This window comes from Serinus canaria, chromosome 13 (genome assembly GCF_022539315.1).
Source record: "Serinus canaria isolate serCan28SL12 chromosome 13, serCan2020, whole genome shotgun sequence".
Classification (NCBI taxonomy): domain Eukaryota; kingdom Metazoa; phylum Chordata; class Aves; order Passeriformes; family Fringillidae; genus Serinus; species Serinus canaria.
In genome coordinates this window covers 16553868-16573569 of record NC_066327.1, presented here as the reverse complement: position 1 = coordinate 16573569, position 19702 = coordinate 16553868, and the positions used below count along the sequence as shown (strand labels likewise).

Below are 19702 nucleotides of genomic sequence, written 5' to 3'. Positions count from 1 at the left end.
GCTGATTCGGACCCGGCCCCAGCTCCTGCCCCCGGCGGAGTTCGGGTCTGGACACCGGGTACACAGCGGTCCCCTGGGCTCGGACATGGGCACAAGGCTCTGTCCCCTGGGGCTCGGACATGGTCCCCACAGGGCTCACGCTGGCTGGGCGGGTTAAAGGTGATAACAGGACAGGTTTTGCCTCTAGTTCAGGAAAGGACTGACACTACAAGTGTCCCTTACCCGTGGTGAATAAACATTAACCAAAGCCCAAAGCCTTGGCCAAAGTTGCCAATAACTGCGTGAAGGATGAGGGGGAATGGCTTCAAACTGCCAGAGGGCAGGGCTAGATGGGATATTGGGAAGGAATTCTCCCCTGTGAGGATGCTGAGGCTATGGCATGGGGTGTCCCATCCCTGGAAGTGTCCAAGGCCAAGGGTCCAAGGGTGGATGGACTAATAGGGACCTGGGATAGTGGAAGGTGTCCCTGGCTCTTGGAACGAGATGAGCTTTAAGGTCCCTTCCAACCCACACCAGTCTGGGATTCTCTGATGTGCTTTCAGGGAGCTGCTTGTCCCAGCAGCTGCTGCCACAGCTGTGCTGAGCCCAGTCCTGGGAGCAGGAGCAGCATTCCCACCCTGTTCCCTCAGCCACAGGACCGGGCAGGCCAGTGCCAGTGTTTTTATTAAAAGCTGCTTACCTAGGTACTAACACAGGGCTGTGGAAGAGCGAGCTCCAGAGGTTAATTGTGGCAGTCCATAGCATGAGAGGGTGATGTTGACTCCCTTGTTCCCAGCACAAAAGCTGAGGCCTTTCCATTCCTGTCCCTTGTTTCTGCCTGTGCTGAATGACCTTACTCTATTTTACTTTTCTGCTCCAACAGCCATGCTGATTTTTTTTTTAATTTTTAGACTTCCCTTCACTCCATTTTGATCACATGCATTACCAACCTGTGTCTGAGTGCAGCAGCCAGAGTGTGAATGTGCTGTTGGCCAGAAGACAGCCCTGTCCCCTCCCCTGCTCTCCCCAAAACCAGGATGGGACCCGTGCGGGAAGCTGGCCTGCCTCCATCCCCAGCCCTTTGCAGCATTTCTAAGCTGTTTAGCAAAGGTAAAAGGTGCCCACTGTTAATGCTGACACTTGAGCTTCCTTCATTCCAAGGGAAGGCAGCATGCTCTCACCCTTACTGCCTGGAGAACAAGAAGGAAATATTGGACAAAGGCACTTGGTTGAGGCACAGCAAGCTCGAGCCATGAGGAACCCTGAGATGAGACCCTGCAGAACTGGGAGCAGTGAGCAGGGTGAACAACTGGCATCTCCGAAGGTGCTGGTCCTGAGCAGCTCCTGAATCCCAAAGTTGAGGGGGCCAAAACCCCAACGAGTCCATGGTTGCTTTGGCAGATGTTAGCCTGGACACACGCTGATCCCCAAAACTGGAGCACCTGCTGAGCAGTGCCAACTGCCAGCCCCAGGCTCTTCCCTCCTTCCTTCTGCATCCAGAGTTTGTGTCAGGCTCCGGGGCAGGCTCCCCCAGAGCTGGGTTTCCCAGTAGTTTGTGACCCTGATCCACAAGGAACTCCCACCCGCCTCCCCAGTCCCCTCCCGCCCCCTTCCCCTGGTTTATGGAGTTGGTTCTGTTGTGGTGGGGCTGGCAGAGCGGCTCTTCCACCACGCCTTCCCAGCACCCTCCCAGTGTCTCAGAGAAAGGGGGCTGGCAGCTCCTCCATGATCCCCAGTGTGTGTTCAGGGCTTGGCAGGCTGACTTAAGTCTGCTTCTTTTCCCATTCCTGCAAAGGAAGGAAGAAAAAGAAAAAAAAAAGGATGAGGAGACATCACTGGAAAAGGAACACTTTAAGGCATCCCTCCCTGCTGGAGGCTTTGGACCCAGCATCTTCCAAGCATTTTCCTCTCCCACCCAGCCCTGCACTTCCATGATTTCATGGTTAAACAAGAGGCAAAAACTGAGATTTCCCGTGGGCCCAGGAAGGAGAGGGAGGGCTGAGCAGGACCTTGGCTTTCCGCAGCACGCTCCCCGTGTTGGCAGGGATGATGGAGGGGCTTCTCTTCCTCAGCTCTGCCGCACAGTTCACAGGGACCAAGTGCTCAGGGGGGCTCCCGTTTGGCTTGTTTGTAGTTTCCTGTGGAAAACGGGGAGAAAAGCAAAAGCTCAGGAAACCCAGGAAGTATAAACAACCAGATTAAAAAAAAAAAAAGTGTGGACTGTAATGAGATTAAAGTTGAGGTGACCAAATTCAATTCATACACATCTGCCCTCAAAGGGACAAAGCCAGAGGGATGTCCCCTCTCCCCTGTGCTGCTTCCCACAATACCCAACCACTGTTTCTTGCAGAAGCTGGAGCTCTAACTGAGGAAAAAGGGATGCATACCCCATTCTCAGCCTTGCTGGTCACGGCCAGCCCTAGGGCTGGCCCTCCTGCCAGCGACTGCTTCAGCTGCTCCTTCACTTCGGTCAGCTTGAGCTCCAGATCGACCCGAGACTCCTCCTTCTGCCGGCAGCGCTCCTCCAGCTCCGCCACCCGCTGCTCCAGCTCCTGCAGCCGCGGCCCTGCTTGCACAACCACCACGCTCAGCGCCGGGAGAATCCACCCATCCTCTGCACAGGGACACTAGATGGGGCTGCCAGCCCGGCAGAGCGCTGCAGCCAGCCCAGCTCCCGCCACCCTGTCCCTGTGGCCAGCCCGGTGTCCCTGTGCTCCGGCAGCAGCCGCAGCGCTCCCATGGCCCCGACCTACCCGTGCTGCCCTTCAAGGCTTCCCGCAGCTCCCGCTTCTCCTTCCGCAGCAACATCAGCTCGCTGCGGATCGATGCCTTCTCCTTCTCCAGCTTCTCCTTCTCTGTCAGGAATCGCCTGGCGTCCTCCTCGGCCCGGTTCTTGCCGTACCTGTACTGGTTGGCACCTGCAGACACGGGGACAGCCCATGAAGGGCTGCGCCCATGGCACCTGCTGTCCAGCTGAGCCCACCCACATCCCTCAGGGGAACTGGCCAGGAGCCCTGGCAAGTTTTGTGGCCCAGGGACTCACTGGATGCGTGTCTCTTCACTTTGACTTGCGGGTCCACCCGCCGCGACTTCTCGCTGCAGGACGAGGCGTGGCGCTTCACCTGAGCGGCCCCCGGCCGCCCCGGATCCTCCTCCGCCTGCTGCGAGGAGAGAGAGAGAGCTGAGATACCTGCAGGGCCATCTCCCAGCTGAGACACCTGCAGGGCCATCCCAACCGGGACACGGCTCCCTGAGCCACTGTGGCAGGAGAGAACGAGCCACAAAGTCGTGCTCACCTGAACCTTCTCATAGGGGACATCATCGTACACCACCCGAGAGGAGTCTGCCCGCTGATCCTGGGAGGAGCTGGCCCACCTGCAGAAGGAGGGGTGGGCTCTTCCTTTCCAGAACATCCTTGCCAGCCCCTCAGGGAACCCTTCCAGCTCAAAGGGATTCCTGCATCTCATGACCACACCCTAACACACCCTCCATCAGCACTGATGAAACCCTTTCAGCTTCCCATCCTGCCCTAGGGAACAACCCGGGGGGCACTGAGTGTCCCTGAGATCCCAGCCACAAACCACAGTCCAGCCTGTGCCCGTTCTAGGGACTCCACAGGGCCAAGGATCACCACGCCCAGCCCAGCACCCAGCCCCTAGCACAGCAGCAGCACAGCCTTACAGGTAGGAGTGTCTCACGGCTGTCACGATGTTGGCAATGGTCTCCACATCCACGTAGTCGTAGTGCAAGGCCTCTGGGGCTGTCTGGGAGCCTGTTTCCACCAAGAGGAGACCCAGCCAGCGGCCCAGGTCTTCAGAGCAGCTTGCCTGGAGAGCAGAGGAAGAGTTGGGGTGCACACCCAGCTCCCAGCCCCTCATCCTTGCTGCCTCCTGACACAAAGCCCTGCTGTGCGCAATCCCCCTCTGCGCACCAAGTCCCCGTGCGCCTGCCCCAGCTCACCCAAAATGTGCCCTGAGCTTTCCAGGGGAGGGCCAAACAAGGCACTGCTTGCATGGGGTGTTGATCATTCCAAGGGTTGCTCCCCCAGCCTGGCAACCCCATCCTCAGAACGCCGCTCCCCCCCTGCTCACCTCCAGCGCCGTCACCTCGTGCCCCTGGCGCAGGATGCGGAAGGCGAAGGGGTGCTTGGGGCCCAGGCCGGGCAGCACCTCGCAGCCCCGCAGGACGATGGCGTTCACGTGGGTGCGCAGGTCCGTGCGGTCCTTGTGGAAGTACAGCGTGTTGCCCTTGAGGCGACACCAGCGCTCCTTCCAGCACTGGTTCACCAGCACGCTGAGGTAGCCTGGGGGGGCCAGGGGAGGGAAGGGCATCAGCGCCTGCCTGGCTGTGCCTCAGGCAGGCTTTGACAGGACAGAGCTTACAGCATGGCTTCCTGCTCATCCAGCCCTTCTGTGCCTCAGTTTTCCCCCAGACAACCAGCTGGGCCCAGAGGAGCTGCCAGCTCGGTACCACAAAGTCCCCTCAAGCCTGTTTTTGGGGACACGAGTGACTCCTTGCCTACTCATCACTGGAATTTGCAGAGCCAGGCCTGCATTTCCCAGCCTGTGGAGGTGTCACACCTCCTCAGTGAGCTCGTTCCCACCCCTGACCCCTGCAGCCCTGCTGAGGGATGTCACTCCCAACTGATCCCACTCTACTCCCAGCCCCATCTTTGCCCCCAGCCCGCACGAACCGCAGCAGGGGATGACCTCCTCGGTGGAGGAGGTCTGGGTGTCCTCGGGGCATGGCTTCTTCTTGGAGAAGCTGATGATCCTGGTGATTTTCTTCCCTGCTGCCCGGCTCATCGAGCCCTTCAGGTCAGCCAGGCCGCTCTTTTTGCCTTTCCCTGGAAGGACAGGGTAGCTGTGTGACCCTGGTGCGTGTCCTGTCATCCCACCTGGCTGCGGAGGATGCTGCCCAGCTGGGGGCACACAGCTGGCCCTGGCTGGGTGGGCAGTGGGGACAGGGACTGTACCGTGCTCTCCGTGCTCCCTGCGGGTGGCTGGGGACCCGGTGTCACCCATGGCCACACTGTCCGAGTCCGAGGTGTGCTTCTCCTGGGACAGCCGCTGTGGGAGAGCAGAATCCCATCAGCACCACTCCCAGCCCTTCACCCCCTGCACAGGGTTGGGATTTCCAGCTCCTGTTCTCCTTCCCAGCCCTGCAGAGCTGCTGCAGGAATGGGAAAGGCTCCTCGTGCAGCCCCAGGAATTTGGGGTCCCCCAGACCCATGTTCCCCAGGTTTGTCCAGAGCAGCCCCACACAGCCCTGGAGAGGGCCCCTAGGAATCATCACCTTGTCCAGCTCCATCTTGCACGGCATCACTGGGGAGGTGGGGGCTTCCATCCCGCCTGCTGCTGGACTGCTGGCTTCCTTTATCACCTGCACAGACAGCCCCAACTGTGACCTCAAAATGACCTGAGGGCCAGGGCTGCCCTCCCTGGCTCAGCTCCTTCACTACCAGAGCCAGGGGGACACGTTCTGGTCCCCACAGCTCAGGGCAGCACACCCAGATCAGGACTGCTCACACCTTGTTCCCTTCAAAACTTCAACCAGTTTTGTGGATTTTGTCAGGGATTTTGGAAATCTCAAAAGGGACAGATATAGGTGCCAAGCCAGCCTCACCTTGCAAGCACAGGACACCTTGTGACCCCCCTGTTTTAAGGTGTGGTGTGCCCTGGGTGTGTAAAGCCCCCCATTCTCCCACATTTGGGGTGACAGCTGCGTCGCTGGTGTGCTCAGAGGCTCCTTTCCCACCCACCGCCCCTTCCCGGCATCCCCCGCTTCCCGGCCCCGAACAAAGGCAGGAAAGGGCCCTGGGGAAGAGGAAGGGGAGAGCAAACATCCCCCCAGCCGGGGCTATCAGCGCCGGAGCCACCCAGGCCCTGGGAAGCGGCCGATAAGAGACAGGAGCAAAGCCCCCTTCCCCTTCCAGCAGGGCAAGGCCATTCCCAGAGCAGCCCCCTCCCCAGGGCACAGGGAGGATGCCAAGGGGGGGTCTGTGGATGCCCCGGGCAGGAGCAGTGGTACCTTGAGCCACTCCTCAGCCTGCTCCTTGCTCTGCACTGCCAGCACCAGAACCTCAGCCCCCGGCAGCGAGAACCGCAGCTCATGCTTCTTGCGCCGCCCGTCCTTGGGGACATAAATGACATTGCAGGTGGCCAGGGGCACCTCCACGTGTGGCTGCCGGTCCTTGGAGCTTTTGTAGCACTGAGGGAAGTGGAGAGAACTGCTCAGGGCTCAGCCACACCTACCTGGCTGCTGTGCTGGGGGGTCCCACAGATGGGGTCTTAGGGTCCCTCGCTGGTGGCATAGTTGGAGGTGGCTCAGGTTGTGCAACAGCCTGAGGGTGCCCTTTCACTCCGTGGTGTCCCAAAACCAGGGGAGCCCTCTGTTCCCTTGCAAGGTAATAAGGGCAGCTCCTGCTTGTGTGGCAGCCTTGGGCAAGGGCTTGGTTTGGATGGTGCTTTTGTTCCTTCAGCCTGGGCTCAGCCACCCTCCCGTCCCCCCAGGGGGTGTCCGTACCCCCAGGCCAGGCTCACCAGCAGTTTGCCATCCCGGATGATGGTGAGCTGCTTGGCCCACTGTCCAAAGCGCTTCTTGCGCAAGAGGAACGCGCAGATCCGGCAATCCTTCACCAGGTTCATGGAAGCCTCCTCCGAGGGCCACTGGTGTGTCAGCTGCTGGCCCTTGCCCTCCTCCTCCTCCTCGTCATAGGACTCGTATGAGCTGCTCATGGCATCCGAGTCATTGTCTGCAAGGAAGCAGGGGAGTCACCCTAAAAGGTGCCACACACCCGGCCAGGGTTCCCCACGCCCAGCAGCTCCAGACAGAGCTGGGTGCCAGGAAAGGTGGATTCCCTGTCATCCTCTGGAAACAGCAGCCTTTGGCAGCAGCCACCTCCACTTCCCTTGGAATCCTGCAGGATGCTCATGGGCTGAGTGCCAGCCCCAGGTGCCTCTATCCAGAGCCCTGGGCTGGTTTCTTTCTCTGCAAGGCTTACACTTTGAAACCCTGGTTCTCCAGCCTCAACCCCAGCATCCCCCAGCCCACTGCTCAAGCCCCACCTCGGGCTGGACCCTGCCAAAGCTCTCCCCTCCCTGTTACCTAGATACCTACAGGAACTTTTCTGCTCCCCATTTATCCTGGTGACAGGGTAGCTGCTGTCTGCATCCTCGTAATAGCCGTCCTCGATGGAGTTGGGGGGGCTGGAGCTGTCTGCAGGGGAAGCACAGGGGCTGGGGCTGGTACACATGGTTTTCCCTCATGGATGCTCAGTGGGGCACAGCCAAGCTCAACCTCCCAGGGCATCCCATCCTCCCGTGGCTCTGATCTCTCCCATCACCTCATTCCCAGTCTGGCTGGAGCAAACAACTCCTTGCAATACCAAGTGGGATGGGAGGGAGTGGGACAGGAGCACTGCTGGTGGGAGCAGCGACCATTCCTTCCCCAGGATGAGTCACTGAGAGCTGCCTGGCTTGTCAGGCAGGTGAGGGATGCAGTGGGCAGCTCGTGGGGCTCCCCCCACCCCGCTGCTGGCCTGGCTGGAGCAGGACTCACTGCGGGAGGTGATGTACTCGGGGGCCTTGCCAGGGCCCAGGGGCAGCGCTTCCTCGTAGTAATCCTCAGGAGGGGGAGTGGTGGGCAGAGGAGGAGCAGGATCCACAGGAACCTAGAGCAGAAACACCTCCAGCTTTAACCAGGGCAGCAGCAGGGGCAAGAGCCCCTGCAGGGCACAGGAAGGGTCCCACCCTGGCCACTGTCACTTCCCCACGCAGACCTGGCTCGGGGACAACCAGGCACTTACAGGTTTGGCTGTCTGGCTCCCTGCCAGCTCCAAGCCAGCAGTGTCATTGGTGTCCCCCTCCTCCTCCTGCATGTCCTGCAGGTCCCGCAGGTCACAGTCTGCACGGGATAAGCAGAGGGTGAGGGGAGCAGGAAAGCAGAGCTGGACATCCCAGCTGTGCCCTGCAGGGATCTCCCTCCATGGCCCTTCCCTGGGGAGGTGCTGGGAGATGGGAACCACTGCTAAACACAGCTGGAGCTTGGGTTCCCTCATGGCCAGCCCCCACACAGCTCCAAGGGAGCAGGAACAAGCACCCAGAGCGATGATGACCACTCTGGACACAAGGATGTAGGTGTCACCCTTCTTCCAAAGGACCCCAGGACCAGCATGACCCCCAGGGCACCCCTCCAGCTCAGCCACACCTACCAAACTCCTCAAAGAGGGACTCCACGAAGCTGGTGCCATTGCCCAGGGACGCTGTGTTGACATACATGTAGTCCACATCCTTCCCTGGAATTGAGAGGGACGCTCTGAGCCTGGGGCTGGCACTGCTACCCCTCGTGCCCACAATCCCAGGGACACAGAGCAGGCACTGGGGATGGAGGAACCCCCAGGGATGCTGTGGCTCCCCCAGGAGAGCAGGAATGGGGACTCTGTGAAGGCCCAGGTGCACAGTGCCAGCGGAAACCCCTGTGCTCAGCACAAATGCAGGCAGGAAGAGCTCTGGAAGCTGCATTTCCGCAGGGAGCAGCCCTCCCTCCTGCACCCGGGGTACGGCTGACGCCAGCCCTGCTCCCGGGGCAGGGAGGAGCTCAGAAGGGAAAGCAAAGTGCCCTGAGGGGGCTGAGCAGGTGCTGGGCTCATCCCTGCCCTGCAGAAGCTTTTCCCTGCCCTCCTGGGGACACCCAGTGCCTTTGGGAACAGCCAGTGGCCACCACAGGAGAGGGACACAGACCTGCAGGCGGCTGCAGCTTCTGCAGGATGGTGGACACAGCCAGCTTCTTCTCCTGCGTGGTGGCACTCAGGTACTCATGGTCCAGCAGCTTGAGCAGAACGCTGAGCTCTGGCAGGAGCTGGTCCAGCACTGAGGGGAGCAGGAAAAATCCCGTCAGCCAGGGGGTGTTGGGGTGCTGGGGTTAAGACAAGGCAAAATGGGCTGGAACTCCAGCAAACTTGGAGCTCTGGACGGGGCAGAAAGAAAGAGCTGCAGTTGCTCCCAGTGCAGGATCCCTCCTCTTGGCAGCCACCAAACATCCTCTCAGCACAGCTGGGGTGGCACACAGCTGGCTTTGGGTCTCCAGGGACAGAAACAGAGGCCAAGGGTCACTGCAGAGGCAGCTCGGACGTGCTGACTGATGGGGATGACTCCAAGGAGGGGACAGAGGGTGCCCCAGAGCGTGGGGACACCCTGGCTGGGCTGTAGCTGTCCCCACACTGCTCCTTGGCAGAGCAGGGCAGCAGCAAGGGCTGGCACAGGGAACTGCCCAGAGGAAGGGAAGGGATCTGAGCCACTGCTGGGATCCTCCTTCCTCATGTGAGGGACGTGGAGCCACAAACAGCACAAAAAAAGCAGCTGGTGTTTCAAGGGTGAAGGGGAGCCCAGCAGGAGGGGCATGATGTGGAGCAGTGCCAGCCAAGACGAGCCCCTGGGCACAGAGACAACGTGCCAGTCCAAATTGCCACCATCCCAGGACACAGGGCAGGATGTGGCTCACGAGGCTCTTCCTGCCTCCCTGCACTCCACAAACCTCCTGCTTCCTCCTCCCTGCCCAGTGCCAAGCTGAGCCCCAGCCTCAGCCCTTCTGGGCACAGCACCGGGCAGTGCACCCTGTCCAGCCAGCAGCTGCAAACATCTCGGGAGTCACCCACCCTCCTGCTGCCCCAGCTCAGCCACCAGCTCCCACCAAGGGGACGGGGACTGTGCAGGCTCCTCCCTGCACTGGCTTTCCACAGCTCACCAAACCCCAGCCCGTGGGGTCAGCAGCATCCCCCCCCCTCCCAGGACACCCCAAACCCCAGGCTGGGGGTCAGCAGCACCCCCATCCCCTGCCATGTGCAGGACATGTCCCATCACAGGCACCAGCTCCATGTCAGGGCTCTGGGCCAGCCAGGGCCATAAGGGCAGCCTGGTTTCTGTGACCAGTGCCCCAGCAGGCAGGGAGGGGGCACAAGGACCCCCTGGGCACCAGAGCTGAGGTGCCTGTTGTGCCAGGGCTGCTGGCAGGGGCTGGGCTCAGCAGCAGTGCCCCGAGCTGGGCACACTCAGCACGGACACACAGCTCTGAAGGCTTCTTTGTTCCCCCAGCTGAGCTGTCCCCTCCATCTCCCTTGTTAAACATCCTCCAAAATACAACGGGGGAGGGAGGGGGGGCAGTCAAAGAGGCCTGTGATCCCAGGAGGGCACGCTGAGCAGAGCCTGGGGGAGCACAGGGAGGCAAGGAATTAATTTCCTATGCTCGTTAGGCTTCCAGCCTGAGGGAGATTAATGGAGGGGCTGCAGGAAGTGAGGGGAGATTGCTCCAAGGGGGCAGCAGGGATGGTGGGACACCCAAGGTCACCTGGCAGGCAAGGTTCAGCACAGACAAGAGCTGGTGGGAGCGAGCTCAGAGCCACAGAGCTGGCCCAGGGGACAGGGACACAGCTGCCCCAGGGGTGGGCACTGGTGCCAGTGCCCCTGGGGGCTCTGAGCCCGGGACAGGGACAGCAGGACAGTGAAGGGCTCCTGGGAGGAGGGGTGGGGAGTCAGAGTGACCACAGGTGACACAGGGACCCTGTGTCCCCTGCTCTGGGACACCTCCAGATGGTGCTGGCAAATGGCTCCCACCTGCTGCTTTCTGCTGGGGCTCCTCCAGCCCCCAAAATCTGTGGGACCACCCCTCTGCCCTGCATTGAGGCTTGGAACAGCCCAGGACAGACAGGAACACCAGGAACACCCTCCTCTCCACGTCTGAGGCAGGATGGAAGATGTCCATGAGCTCTCTGGGCCTGGGAAGGCCAGGACCCGTGGCAGCAGATGGCTTTAGCATTAACTCACAGGCTTGGATGGGCTGGGGGACCCAGGGTGGCTCTGCTGGGACAGGGTGACCAAGGGGACAGCAGCAGGACACTGCTGCCATGCAGGACACCGGGGCAGTGCTGCCAAATCCTGCCCAGGCAGCAGCACCAAGCACGGTGCTGCAGGGGAGCTGCATGCCCTGCAGCCCCCCTCTGCAGCCCAGCTCTATTTTTAGCCCCCACAAGTGCTCCCCTGCTCAGGGAGCCTTTTCCCAGCACAGAGATAAGGGCTGGACACAGGCTGCAGCTGCAGAACCTCCCTACCCCTCCCTGGCTCTGCCCCAGCACAGCAGCAAAAACTGGGTCCTGCTCCAGTAACCTGCAGAGAGGAGGAAGAGGAGGAGGAAGAGTGTCTGGCCAAACCAAAGCAGGAGTTTCCTGGTGTGGAGACCCAGCTTTTGCAAGGGGAGAGATAAGACAAGCCCATGGAGTTCTCACTCCAAGAAAAGCCCAGCCTGGAGCTTGAGAGAGCCCCGGGGAAGGGAGGTGCTGAATCACAGCTCTGAAATGCAGTGGGAGGTGCTCAGGGACCCCCATCCTGTGTTCACAGCTCCCCTGCCTCCGGCCACGCTTCCTCCTGCACCAGGTGATGCCTGGGGCCGAGGGGGAAATCGGATGCTGGGAGTAGCGGCCATTGTTTGTAGCTAAAATAAAACCCAGGCACAAATAAATCCTTCCTGTTGGCAGGGCAGGGCCCTTGGCTGCTCTGCCTGCCAGCACGGGGCTCCTCACAGCTGCCACCCACAGCAAACCAACCGTGGGAGCTCCTGAACAGGAGGGGACAGCACCCAGGGACAGCCAGCCCCTGGGGGAGCCCTGCAGGACAAACAGCCCCAGAGTTGCTCTCTGCAGCACACAAACCCTGCTCACCTGTCCACAGGTGGATGTGGAGCCACCTGCAAGAGCCCTGCAGTGCTGGCACGTGTCCCCAGGCCTTGCTGGGTGCCCCAGGATGGCATCAGCAGAGGGGTGAGATGCTGGCAGCCCCTCCAGCCCCAGCACTGCTGCTCTCTGAGGAAGCCCACGGGCACTCTGCTGAGCTCCCAGGGCAGCTCCTGTTCCCATTCCCACTCCCAAGGAGGTTTCTTCCCTCTGGGGAGGAGGAAGTGCCTCGGTGGGGGTGACTTGGGGCTCCCAGAATTGTTCCTTTGTGCAGGGGACAGCGGGACAGAGCTGCCTGCACCCTGCCCACGGCCACTGCCCTGCCAAGGGGCAGGAGAGGGGCAGCACTGGGCCCTGGAGGGGGCAGGAGCCAGCCAGGCTCTGCTCCCATCACTCAGCACCTGCTGGTGTGGGCAAACTGGGTTGGGCTGGGAGGGCCAGGAACAGCAGCCTGGAAAAAAACCTCTTCCTCCTCATCCTAATCTGTCCTGCTCCAGGCCGCAGGGGTTTCAGGAAAAGCCAGCCATCAATGATCACTCTTGAGCCCTGGCAACATCCCCTGACAGTGGAAGATTTGCTGAGGGGCCACTCGGTGCACATGAATCATCTCCTCCCTGCGAACAAGGGCCCCTTGAGCGGGGAGGATGGGGGAGCCTCTGACTCTACATCCAACAGCTCCAGCAGGACTGAGCTCTCAGGGCTGGCTCCTGCCTGCCTGGGACCCTGCCACCCTCCCTGGCCCCCCAGCTGCCCCTCACTGGGGTAACTCCGTGATCTCACTCCCAGTTTGGGTGCTGCAGCACCCCTGAGTGCTGGGGAGCACAAGGCAAGCTCAGATCTCAAGTCTCAGCTCTTCCAGCATGCAGGCAGAGCACCATGCACAGCCCTGGGGCCTCATCATCGTGGCCTTGCAGTAAGTGATATCCTCAGCTGATAGCCTTGGAAAATCCATCCTGGGAGGTGAGTGTGGAACCTGATTGCTTGAGAATCACCAGTTCTGCCTCAGGAGCAGCAGCCTCTCCCCTCACACAAGGGCTTGGAGAGCTCCTCCATCCTGGGAGAGGGGCAGATGAGCCACCAGAAGGGTTAGAAAGCACTAAGGGTGCCCTGGCTGTGCCACCAGAAATGTTGGAAAGCACAAAGGGTGCCCTGGCTGAGCCACCAGAAGGGTTAAAAACCACAAAGGGTGCCCTGGCTGAGCCACCAGAAATGTTGGAAAGCACAAAGTGTGCCTGGCTGTACCACCAGAAATGTTGGAAAGCACAAAGGGTGCCCTGGCTGAGGCACCAGAAGGGTTAAAAGCACAAAGGTGCCTGGCTGTGCCTGCTGTGCCTCCTCCATCAGTGCCCCATGTGCTGCAGACACCCCAGCAATGCCAGCAGCTCTGGGGATCCCTTCCCAGCTGGGCTCCAGTGGCACCAGCTCACTCCAGCAGTGGCACAGAGGGTCCTGGGCCTGTCCCAAGCCTCTGCCAGCTCAGGCTCCTCTCCCCAGGTTAAGCAGCCCTGCACAGAGCCTTATCTCCTGGCCCTGCCCAGCAGGGACCAGCCAAGCCCAGCCCAGAGCTGCTCCCCCAGCCAGGCTCTTCCCAACCCCCTGCCCCACCCTGGCTCTCTGCACAGAGGGGCTCTGAGTCCTCAGCACCCCCAAAAAGGGGAGAAGAGCTGTGGGGCAGCCCTGGAGCCCCAGCTGTGCCCTGCAGGAGGGAGCTGGACACAAGCAGGACAGCAAACACCCCCTGTGAGCACACTCCTGCCCCGAGGAGACAGCTTCTCACATCCTCCTCCCCTCCTGAAGGAGGAAACAGGAGTCCTGAATAGAGGGAAGTGTAATTACAGCTGATGGAGCGTGCAGAGGGCAGAGATTATCACCTGCATTGGTGTCCCTGGCAGCTCACACACTGCAGGAACCATCACTCACTCCGGGGGGGGCAGAGAAGCCTCTTCCCTGAGTAATTAGATTAATGGGAACAAGGATTAAATGGGATCCCACCCTGCCCGGTGCCAGGACGGCCCAAGGGAGTGGTGCTGGGCTCACCCCAGCATGGGTGTGGGTGGGAGATCTGCCCCCCCAGCCCCTCACCCTGCACAGTCCCCTGGGCACCCCAGTGTGGGCAGTGCCCCTCCAGCACAGCCACGGGGCACCAGAGGGACAGAGGCTCCCTGCAGTGACATTGCCCCTGGGACAGCCCCTGCTGGGCTGCAGGGCATGTCCTCCTTCACAGCAGCTTCTGAGTGCTGCAGGTAATTATTAACAGGCTGATTAAATCACCAACAAGCACCTCCTTGTGAGCCAGACTGCCAGTGACCCCCAGTGCTCCGTGCTGTGGCAGGACCCCTTCCCCAGGGGCTGTCCCCCCTTTCTCTGCCTCCTGGGGAAGGCTGTGGCTGTTTGCTTTAGCTCACCCAAAGCAAACTCCATCCCCCTGGCCTGGAGGCTGCAGCCACCCCCAGCCCAGAGGAGCAGGGGGTGGTTCCAGGGTCACCCCTCTCCCAGCTGAGCACAGAGAGATGCTGAGCAAATAAAAGCACCCAGGTGAGAGATCTGAGTGACCCTGCTGTGTCCTCACAGGCAGGCTCCACACTCTGCTCCTAACCCCAGCCCCACACAATCAGCTCTGGAAAATCACATGGAGCAGGTTTAGAACTCCCAGACTACATTTCAGGACCCAGTGCCAGGCCCAGGCTACATTTCAGAGCTCGGTGCCAGGCTCAGCAGGCTCATGGCAGGATGCTCCAGCCTGGGAGCTGGGCTCAGAGGCTGCTGGCTGGAAAACACATGTAAATAATGAATGAAAAGGAGAGGTTTGAGATGCCCTTTAAAGGAATAGTCAGGCAGGGGCGAGACCTGCTGAGTAATGTATAAAAAACAAGCTTCAGGCAGAGGAGAGATGTTAGGATTACTCAGGACCCAGAATAAACTGTGTTTCCTCCAACCAAAATTTTGGTGTCGGCCTTTTCCAAACAAACTCCAGCAACAGGTTGGCCTGGGCTCCCCTCCAGAACTAGGAGAGGCCCTGGGATGGTGCCCCAAGCCTCTGCCCACCCCTGTGCCCACCCTCCATGGTGGGCAGAGCAGTGGGAAGCCTCCCTGGGTCACACCTTCCTGCTTGTAGGGACCTGGAGCTGTCACCTCCCTGTAGCCCTTGGTCTCCTCCAAACCTCAGCCTCCAGATTTGGAGTTCCAGCTAATTGCAGGAGTTCTAGTGGGAAACCCCAATTCCCATCACTCCACGCCACCACCCAGGGCTGGATCCAGACCCCACATCCCCAAAATCTCCTCTGGTGGGGCTGGAAAGCTCTCTGCACCCCAAGAGACACTTCTCCAAGTCTTGTGCATCCCCATTGCCCAAAGCCAAGGTCCAAAACGCCTTGGATGCAATTCCCAACCTGCAGGAGTGAGTGAGGTGTGGGGAGGCCACCAGAGCTGGCACATCTTCTTGGGAGGAAAGGTCACCTGGGGAGCTTGTGCCAGGATCCTGAGCAGGATCCAAACCCTCACCTAGCAGGGCATGGCCAGGGATTTGCAGGATCAGCTTTTCCAAATCCCACTGCACTTTCCCAAATGCCTTCCACAGCAGGATGTGGATCCTTTACAGAGCTGGTGGAGGAGAACCCACAGATGCCAGTGGGGAATATCCTGGAGCTGGGGCAGGGAGATGTGCCCAACTCCCAGCTCCCAGCCCTGGCATCCCTGCCCTGACCCCGACAATGCCCAGGAGTTCAGAGCTGTGCTGGATACGAGTGTCCCTGCCTGCTGGGGGGGGTTGGGACACTCCAGTGGCCACCTCAGCCCTGTCCCCATGTCCCCAGGCCGGGGCACACAGAGGGTCCCCGTGTGCGGGGCTGGGGCCGCGCTGCCCCCGAGGACCCTCGGCCAGCAGGATGAGCATTATTTTCTCAGCCCTTCCCTTTCCTTCCCTTGCCCAGCTCCGCCGGGAGCATCAGGTGCAGCGGCAAGGCCACCATCCGACAGCATTTCCTACCCGGTTAACCCCTGCAGGGCAGGGCTGCAGGGCCAGGAGAACGGGATGTCCCGGCAGGAAAGGTGACAAGGTGTGACAGACTGCTCCGGTGGCTCCAGCAGCGCTGGGACTGGTTCATCTGCTTTTCACTCCGGGGCACCAAAACCAGCTCTCTAACCTGCTGCTACTAAAGTTCTAGTCCTTCTTCTGTCCTTCACAACCACAGTTTCCCAAAATTTTGGACCACGTAAAATGAGCAGCTGTTCCTCCATCACAAACTTGGGTGGGTTTAATGCTCAAAAAAAACCCCCCGGAGAAAGCCAAAGCCATTCTTCAAAGTGCTCCTTACACATCTCCTGCTAATTGGCAGCAATCAGAGCATACCAGCATCTCCCCCAGCTCCCTCTTATCACTTCCAGGATCAAATGCACACGAAAACCACTTCAAAAAAAGAAAAAAAAATATTTTGAGCATGGAAACCCCTTGGAGCAAAGCTGTTTTTGTTCCAAACTGTTACGAAATGTCAGTGTTTCCCCTCGCCTGCCAAAGAGCCGGCTTTGATGCCATGGGAGGCTTTATCAGGAGCAGGAAAAGAAGGAGCTGGAGCAGGGGGAGGCTCTGAGAGGTTATTTTATCCTTCCCCCTGCAGATTGTCAGCCCAGAATGCACCCAGGGACCTGAGCTCCCCAAATGCCACTGCTTTCAGCACCTCGGGGTGATGACAGGCGGCTGCTGCCTGCCAGGGTGCCCTCCCTGCTCTGTCACCTCCTGGGTGCCCTGGCTGGGGTGCCAGCCCCTTGTTCGTGCAGGGCTGGCAGTGAAATGTTTCCAGCCCCATTGTCTTGTTGCTGGCCTGTGACAGTGACATTTAATTGGTATTTTACAGGGCAGAGAGCTGTGTCATTAATTTTAAGGTTCCTTATGTGCAGGAGGAGATGTGTTCCTCAGGAGGGAGTGTGAGCTGTGCCAGACTAGATAACAGGGAAGGGTTAAGGGGTTAGGACACGAGTCTGGGAAGCCAGAAACCACTTCAAGCCTCCACTCTGCTCCACTGTTATCTCCTGTCCCCAGCAAGTGATTTGGCCACTGAACAACAGGCAGTGCTCTGCTCTGAAAAGGCTTCCCACTGCTTGGGATGAGACAGCTTCTTCAAAACCTTAAACAAAGTTTTCCTGGGCAGGGATAGGAACCTCCTGCAGGCCCGTGGGAGCTCAGGCCCCGCCGCACAGCAAAGGGCATGGCAGCCTCGCGGCTCAGCACGTTTGCACAGGAAAAGAGCATTTCCAGGTCAAGAGTGGGAAAGAGGCAGGTTTTCCAGGCAGTGCAGGCAGATATGACGGTCCCCAGGGCTCCTGGCTGGGGGACATTATCCCACAGTGTCCTTCCCCTCCAGCTGCCTCTCCAGAGCTGCCAGGAGGCTTCACACCGATCCAGCCTCCCCCTGCTACAGCCAGCGCTGCACGCAGCAGGAGAATGGAAAATCCAGAGGGGCAAACAGCTCCAGCGCTCCAGCAGCACCAGCATCCCACCTCCCAGCCTGTTTTAGCCACCTCAGCCCCTTCCCCACCTCCCCCGGGCTAGGAACAGGCGGTGGCCGATTTCCATGGAAGGAATGGCTGCAATGCGGAGGAGAGCTCGGCACTTGCCCGGCGCTAACAGCTGGCCCGGGCTGCGCTGCTCAGCACCCAGAGCCTTCCTTCCACCGGCAGGATTCCTGCTGCCTGCTCGCAGGCGGCCGGGCAGGAATGATCCCGGCTCCCTCCCACCCGTCCTGCAGCCTCCCCATTCCTGTGGGCGAGCTGGAGCCAAGTTTATCCCCGACACATCTCCGCCGGCTTTGCTGGATTTAGAGCCCAGATAAGTTTGGGGCAGGACCTAAATTGTGGTGGCTCAAAAGGTCAGGGAAGAGACACTAATGAGGGAGGAGAAGCCACGTGTGAGCACAGGCGTGTTCCAGCAAAGGATCGCCTCCCAAATCACACTTTGGGAGCTGGGCTCTCCATCAGCACAACCTGAAACAACTCTGCCAACAGCACCGATCCCCCAGTCAGCCACTGGTGCAGAGCTGGGCCATGCACTGGGTGTGCCCAGCCTGCTGGGCATGAGAAAAACTGGCAGGTGATAAAATCAGGATACAGCAGGGCCTGAGCAGAGCTCCAGGTGAAGGAGCTCTGCCAGAGAGCAGCCAGAGACTGGGAATGGGCACAGACCCCCCCCTTTCACTGGGAAAGGGAACCTTCCCTCCACGAGCCACAGCCCCCAGAGGGATCCAGCAGCTCTGGCTGATGAGCAGGAGGGGCTGGGGGGATTTCCATTAGCAAGGAGCCTTCCAGGTGCCAACAGCAATTCATCACAAGCACTCAAAACAAAGCAGGCAGGCACCAGCCAGTGGGACATAAAACGGCTCTTCCCTGGCAGGGTCAACCTGTGGAGAGGCCAAACCATGCCCAGACATGGCTCCCTCAGCTGGGCATCCCCTCCTTCCCTGCCATGAGGTCCTAGGTGTGATTTCAGGGGTGCAAACAGGGAATTTCCCATCAGCTCACACAGCAGGAGAATGGGGAAGCCGAGACCCTCTGCCCCCCCGTCCCCAGTGATGTCCTCTGGGACCCTGGAGGACAGCTCTGATATCAAGAAGTGTCACTGGACAGCACTGCCCCTCCTGCCACAGCTCCCTCCTTCAGAGCGAGCAAAGCCACCCGGGACACAGGCACAGGGGACGGCTGTCCCTGTCATCGTCCCTGTCCCCTCCCGGGCTGCAGGCCACTGACATCGTGCCTGTGTTTGCAGCGCTCCCAAACTCCTCAGAGCCGTTTCCAGTGCGGAAACGCCACCCCATCCTTTTACATCGGCAAGGGGAACTCTTGACCCGCGGGTGTTTGTGGCGCTGACCCGGGGCTGCAGCCACAGCGCTCCTGAGCAGCCCCGGCACTTCAGCGTGGTCCAGCCCCTGCAGCCAGAGACGCCCCTGGCCACTCTCTTACCGCTTTTGGCCAGTGTTTCTGCAGCACCTCCAAGGGCCAGCACCCCCGTGCTCCATTCTGTCACCACCTGCTCCTCCTGTGCAGCCCCAGGCTGCAATCAGCAGTAGCAAGGAGCAATCCCCCTGCAAACTTCCCCGTGCTCCCTCCAGGGACCTGGCAGCCCCAGCAGAGAGCCGGGACCTTCTCTGCGGAGCTGGCCCGAAGCCCTGGCAGGTTTCTACAGATCCCAGATCAAAGGCCAGGAGCTCGGCGAGCGCGGTGCCACAGGCTGCAGGCAGGAACCCCACACGTGTGGGAAGGAGCTGCTCCCAGCTGGGTGGGGATCGCGCCCTCCGTGGCTCTGGGAGACTCCCGGCCAGGGAAACCCTCTGAACCCCATCAGCCCCATCGGGGAGCGACACCTCCCTTTCCACCACCACAACTTCCCCTAACAAGTGCTTACACCCCACAGCCTCCCTTGCAGGCTCCTGGTGTTTTACCCATCCTAGCAGCAAGGAGAAACTGGTTCCAGTTGGTGCCCAGCCGGCCCTGCTGGAGCAGGGTCCCACACGGAGCCGAGGGATGCGCCCGCTCGGCTGGGACGGGATGCGCCATCCGCGACCCCCTGCGCCTGGCACGGGCATCGCCGCTGCCCTCCGCGCTGTGCCCCGGCAGGGGATGGGAGGGGATGGGATGCGCGTCCCGTCCTCCCGTCTGCTCCGTCCCTCCCGTGCCGTCCCTTACCGCTGAGCCGGTCCATGGTCCGGAGCCGCGGCGCCGCGGCCGCCCCGGGAGCTGCGGGCGGGCGAGTGTCGCGGGCAGCGGCCGCCCGGCGGGGCCGGCTCTTGCTCGGGGCGGCCAATCCCTTCATCCGCCCCTCCCTCCCGCCTTCTCTCCCTCGCTCGGAGCACGGCAGCGCCCAGCACCGGCCCGGCACGGCACGGCACCGGGGACAGCTCTGGGCTGGGGTCCCCTGCCAGCCTGCATCCCCATCGGCACCCAGAGACCCCCACCCCGGGAAGGGTGGTGGTCGTGAGTGGGCCACCTCCACCTGCCTGGCTTGGGCAATTGCGG

The 19702-nt window shown here is 60.6% G+C and overlaps 1 protein-coding gene across 2 annotated transcripts; it reads right to left on the bottom strand.

Annotated features, from left to right (window-relative positions):
* Positions 1-645: 645 nt before the first annotated feature.
* AFAP1L1 (actin filament associated protein 1 like 1) lies at positions 646-19455 on the bottom strand. Of its 2 annotated transcripts, none has more exons than XM_009091698.4 (19): positions 19373-19455; positions 8721-8849; positions 8192-8275; positions 7787-7884; positions 7540-7651; positions 7099-7197; positions 6522-6733; positions 6010-6189; positions 5275-5361; positions 4955-5048; positions 4673-4825; positions 4071-4282; positions 3661-3806; positions 3276-3354; positions 3023-3140; positions 2733-2897; positions 2367-2545; positions 1989-2117; positions 646-1766 (listed from the first exon to the last, which is right to left on the bottom strand). In XM_009091698.4, exons 1-19 carry the CDS (start codon positions 19386-19388, stop codon positions 1743-1745), a joined length of 2316 nt encoding a protein of 771 aa, XP_009089946.3. In that variant the 5' UTR covers positions 19389-19455; the 3' UTR covers positions 646-1742. The 2 variants fall into 2 exon arrangements, with proteins under 2 accessions (XP_009089946.3, XP_018771134.2); XM_018915589.3 differs by having other exon boundaries at positions 3023-3137.
* Positions 19456-19702: the final 247 nt, after the last annotated feature.

Coding starts and splice junctions, on each gene's coding strand:
- AFAP1L1 (XM_009091698.4), bottom strand. Junction 8,276..8,720: donor GAAGCTGCAGCCGCCTGCAG/GTCTGTGTCCCT, acceptor TCTCAATTCCAG/GGAAGGATGTGGACTACATG. Junction 1,767..1,988: donor GCGTGCTGCGGAAAGCCAAG/GTCCTGCTCAGC, acceptor CTTCCTTTGCAG/GAATGGGAAAAGAAGCAGAC.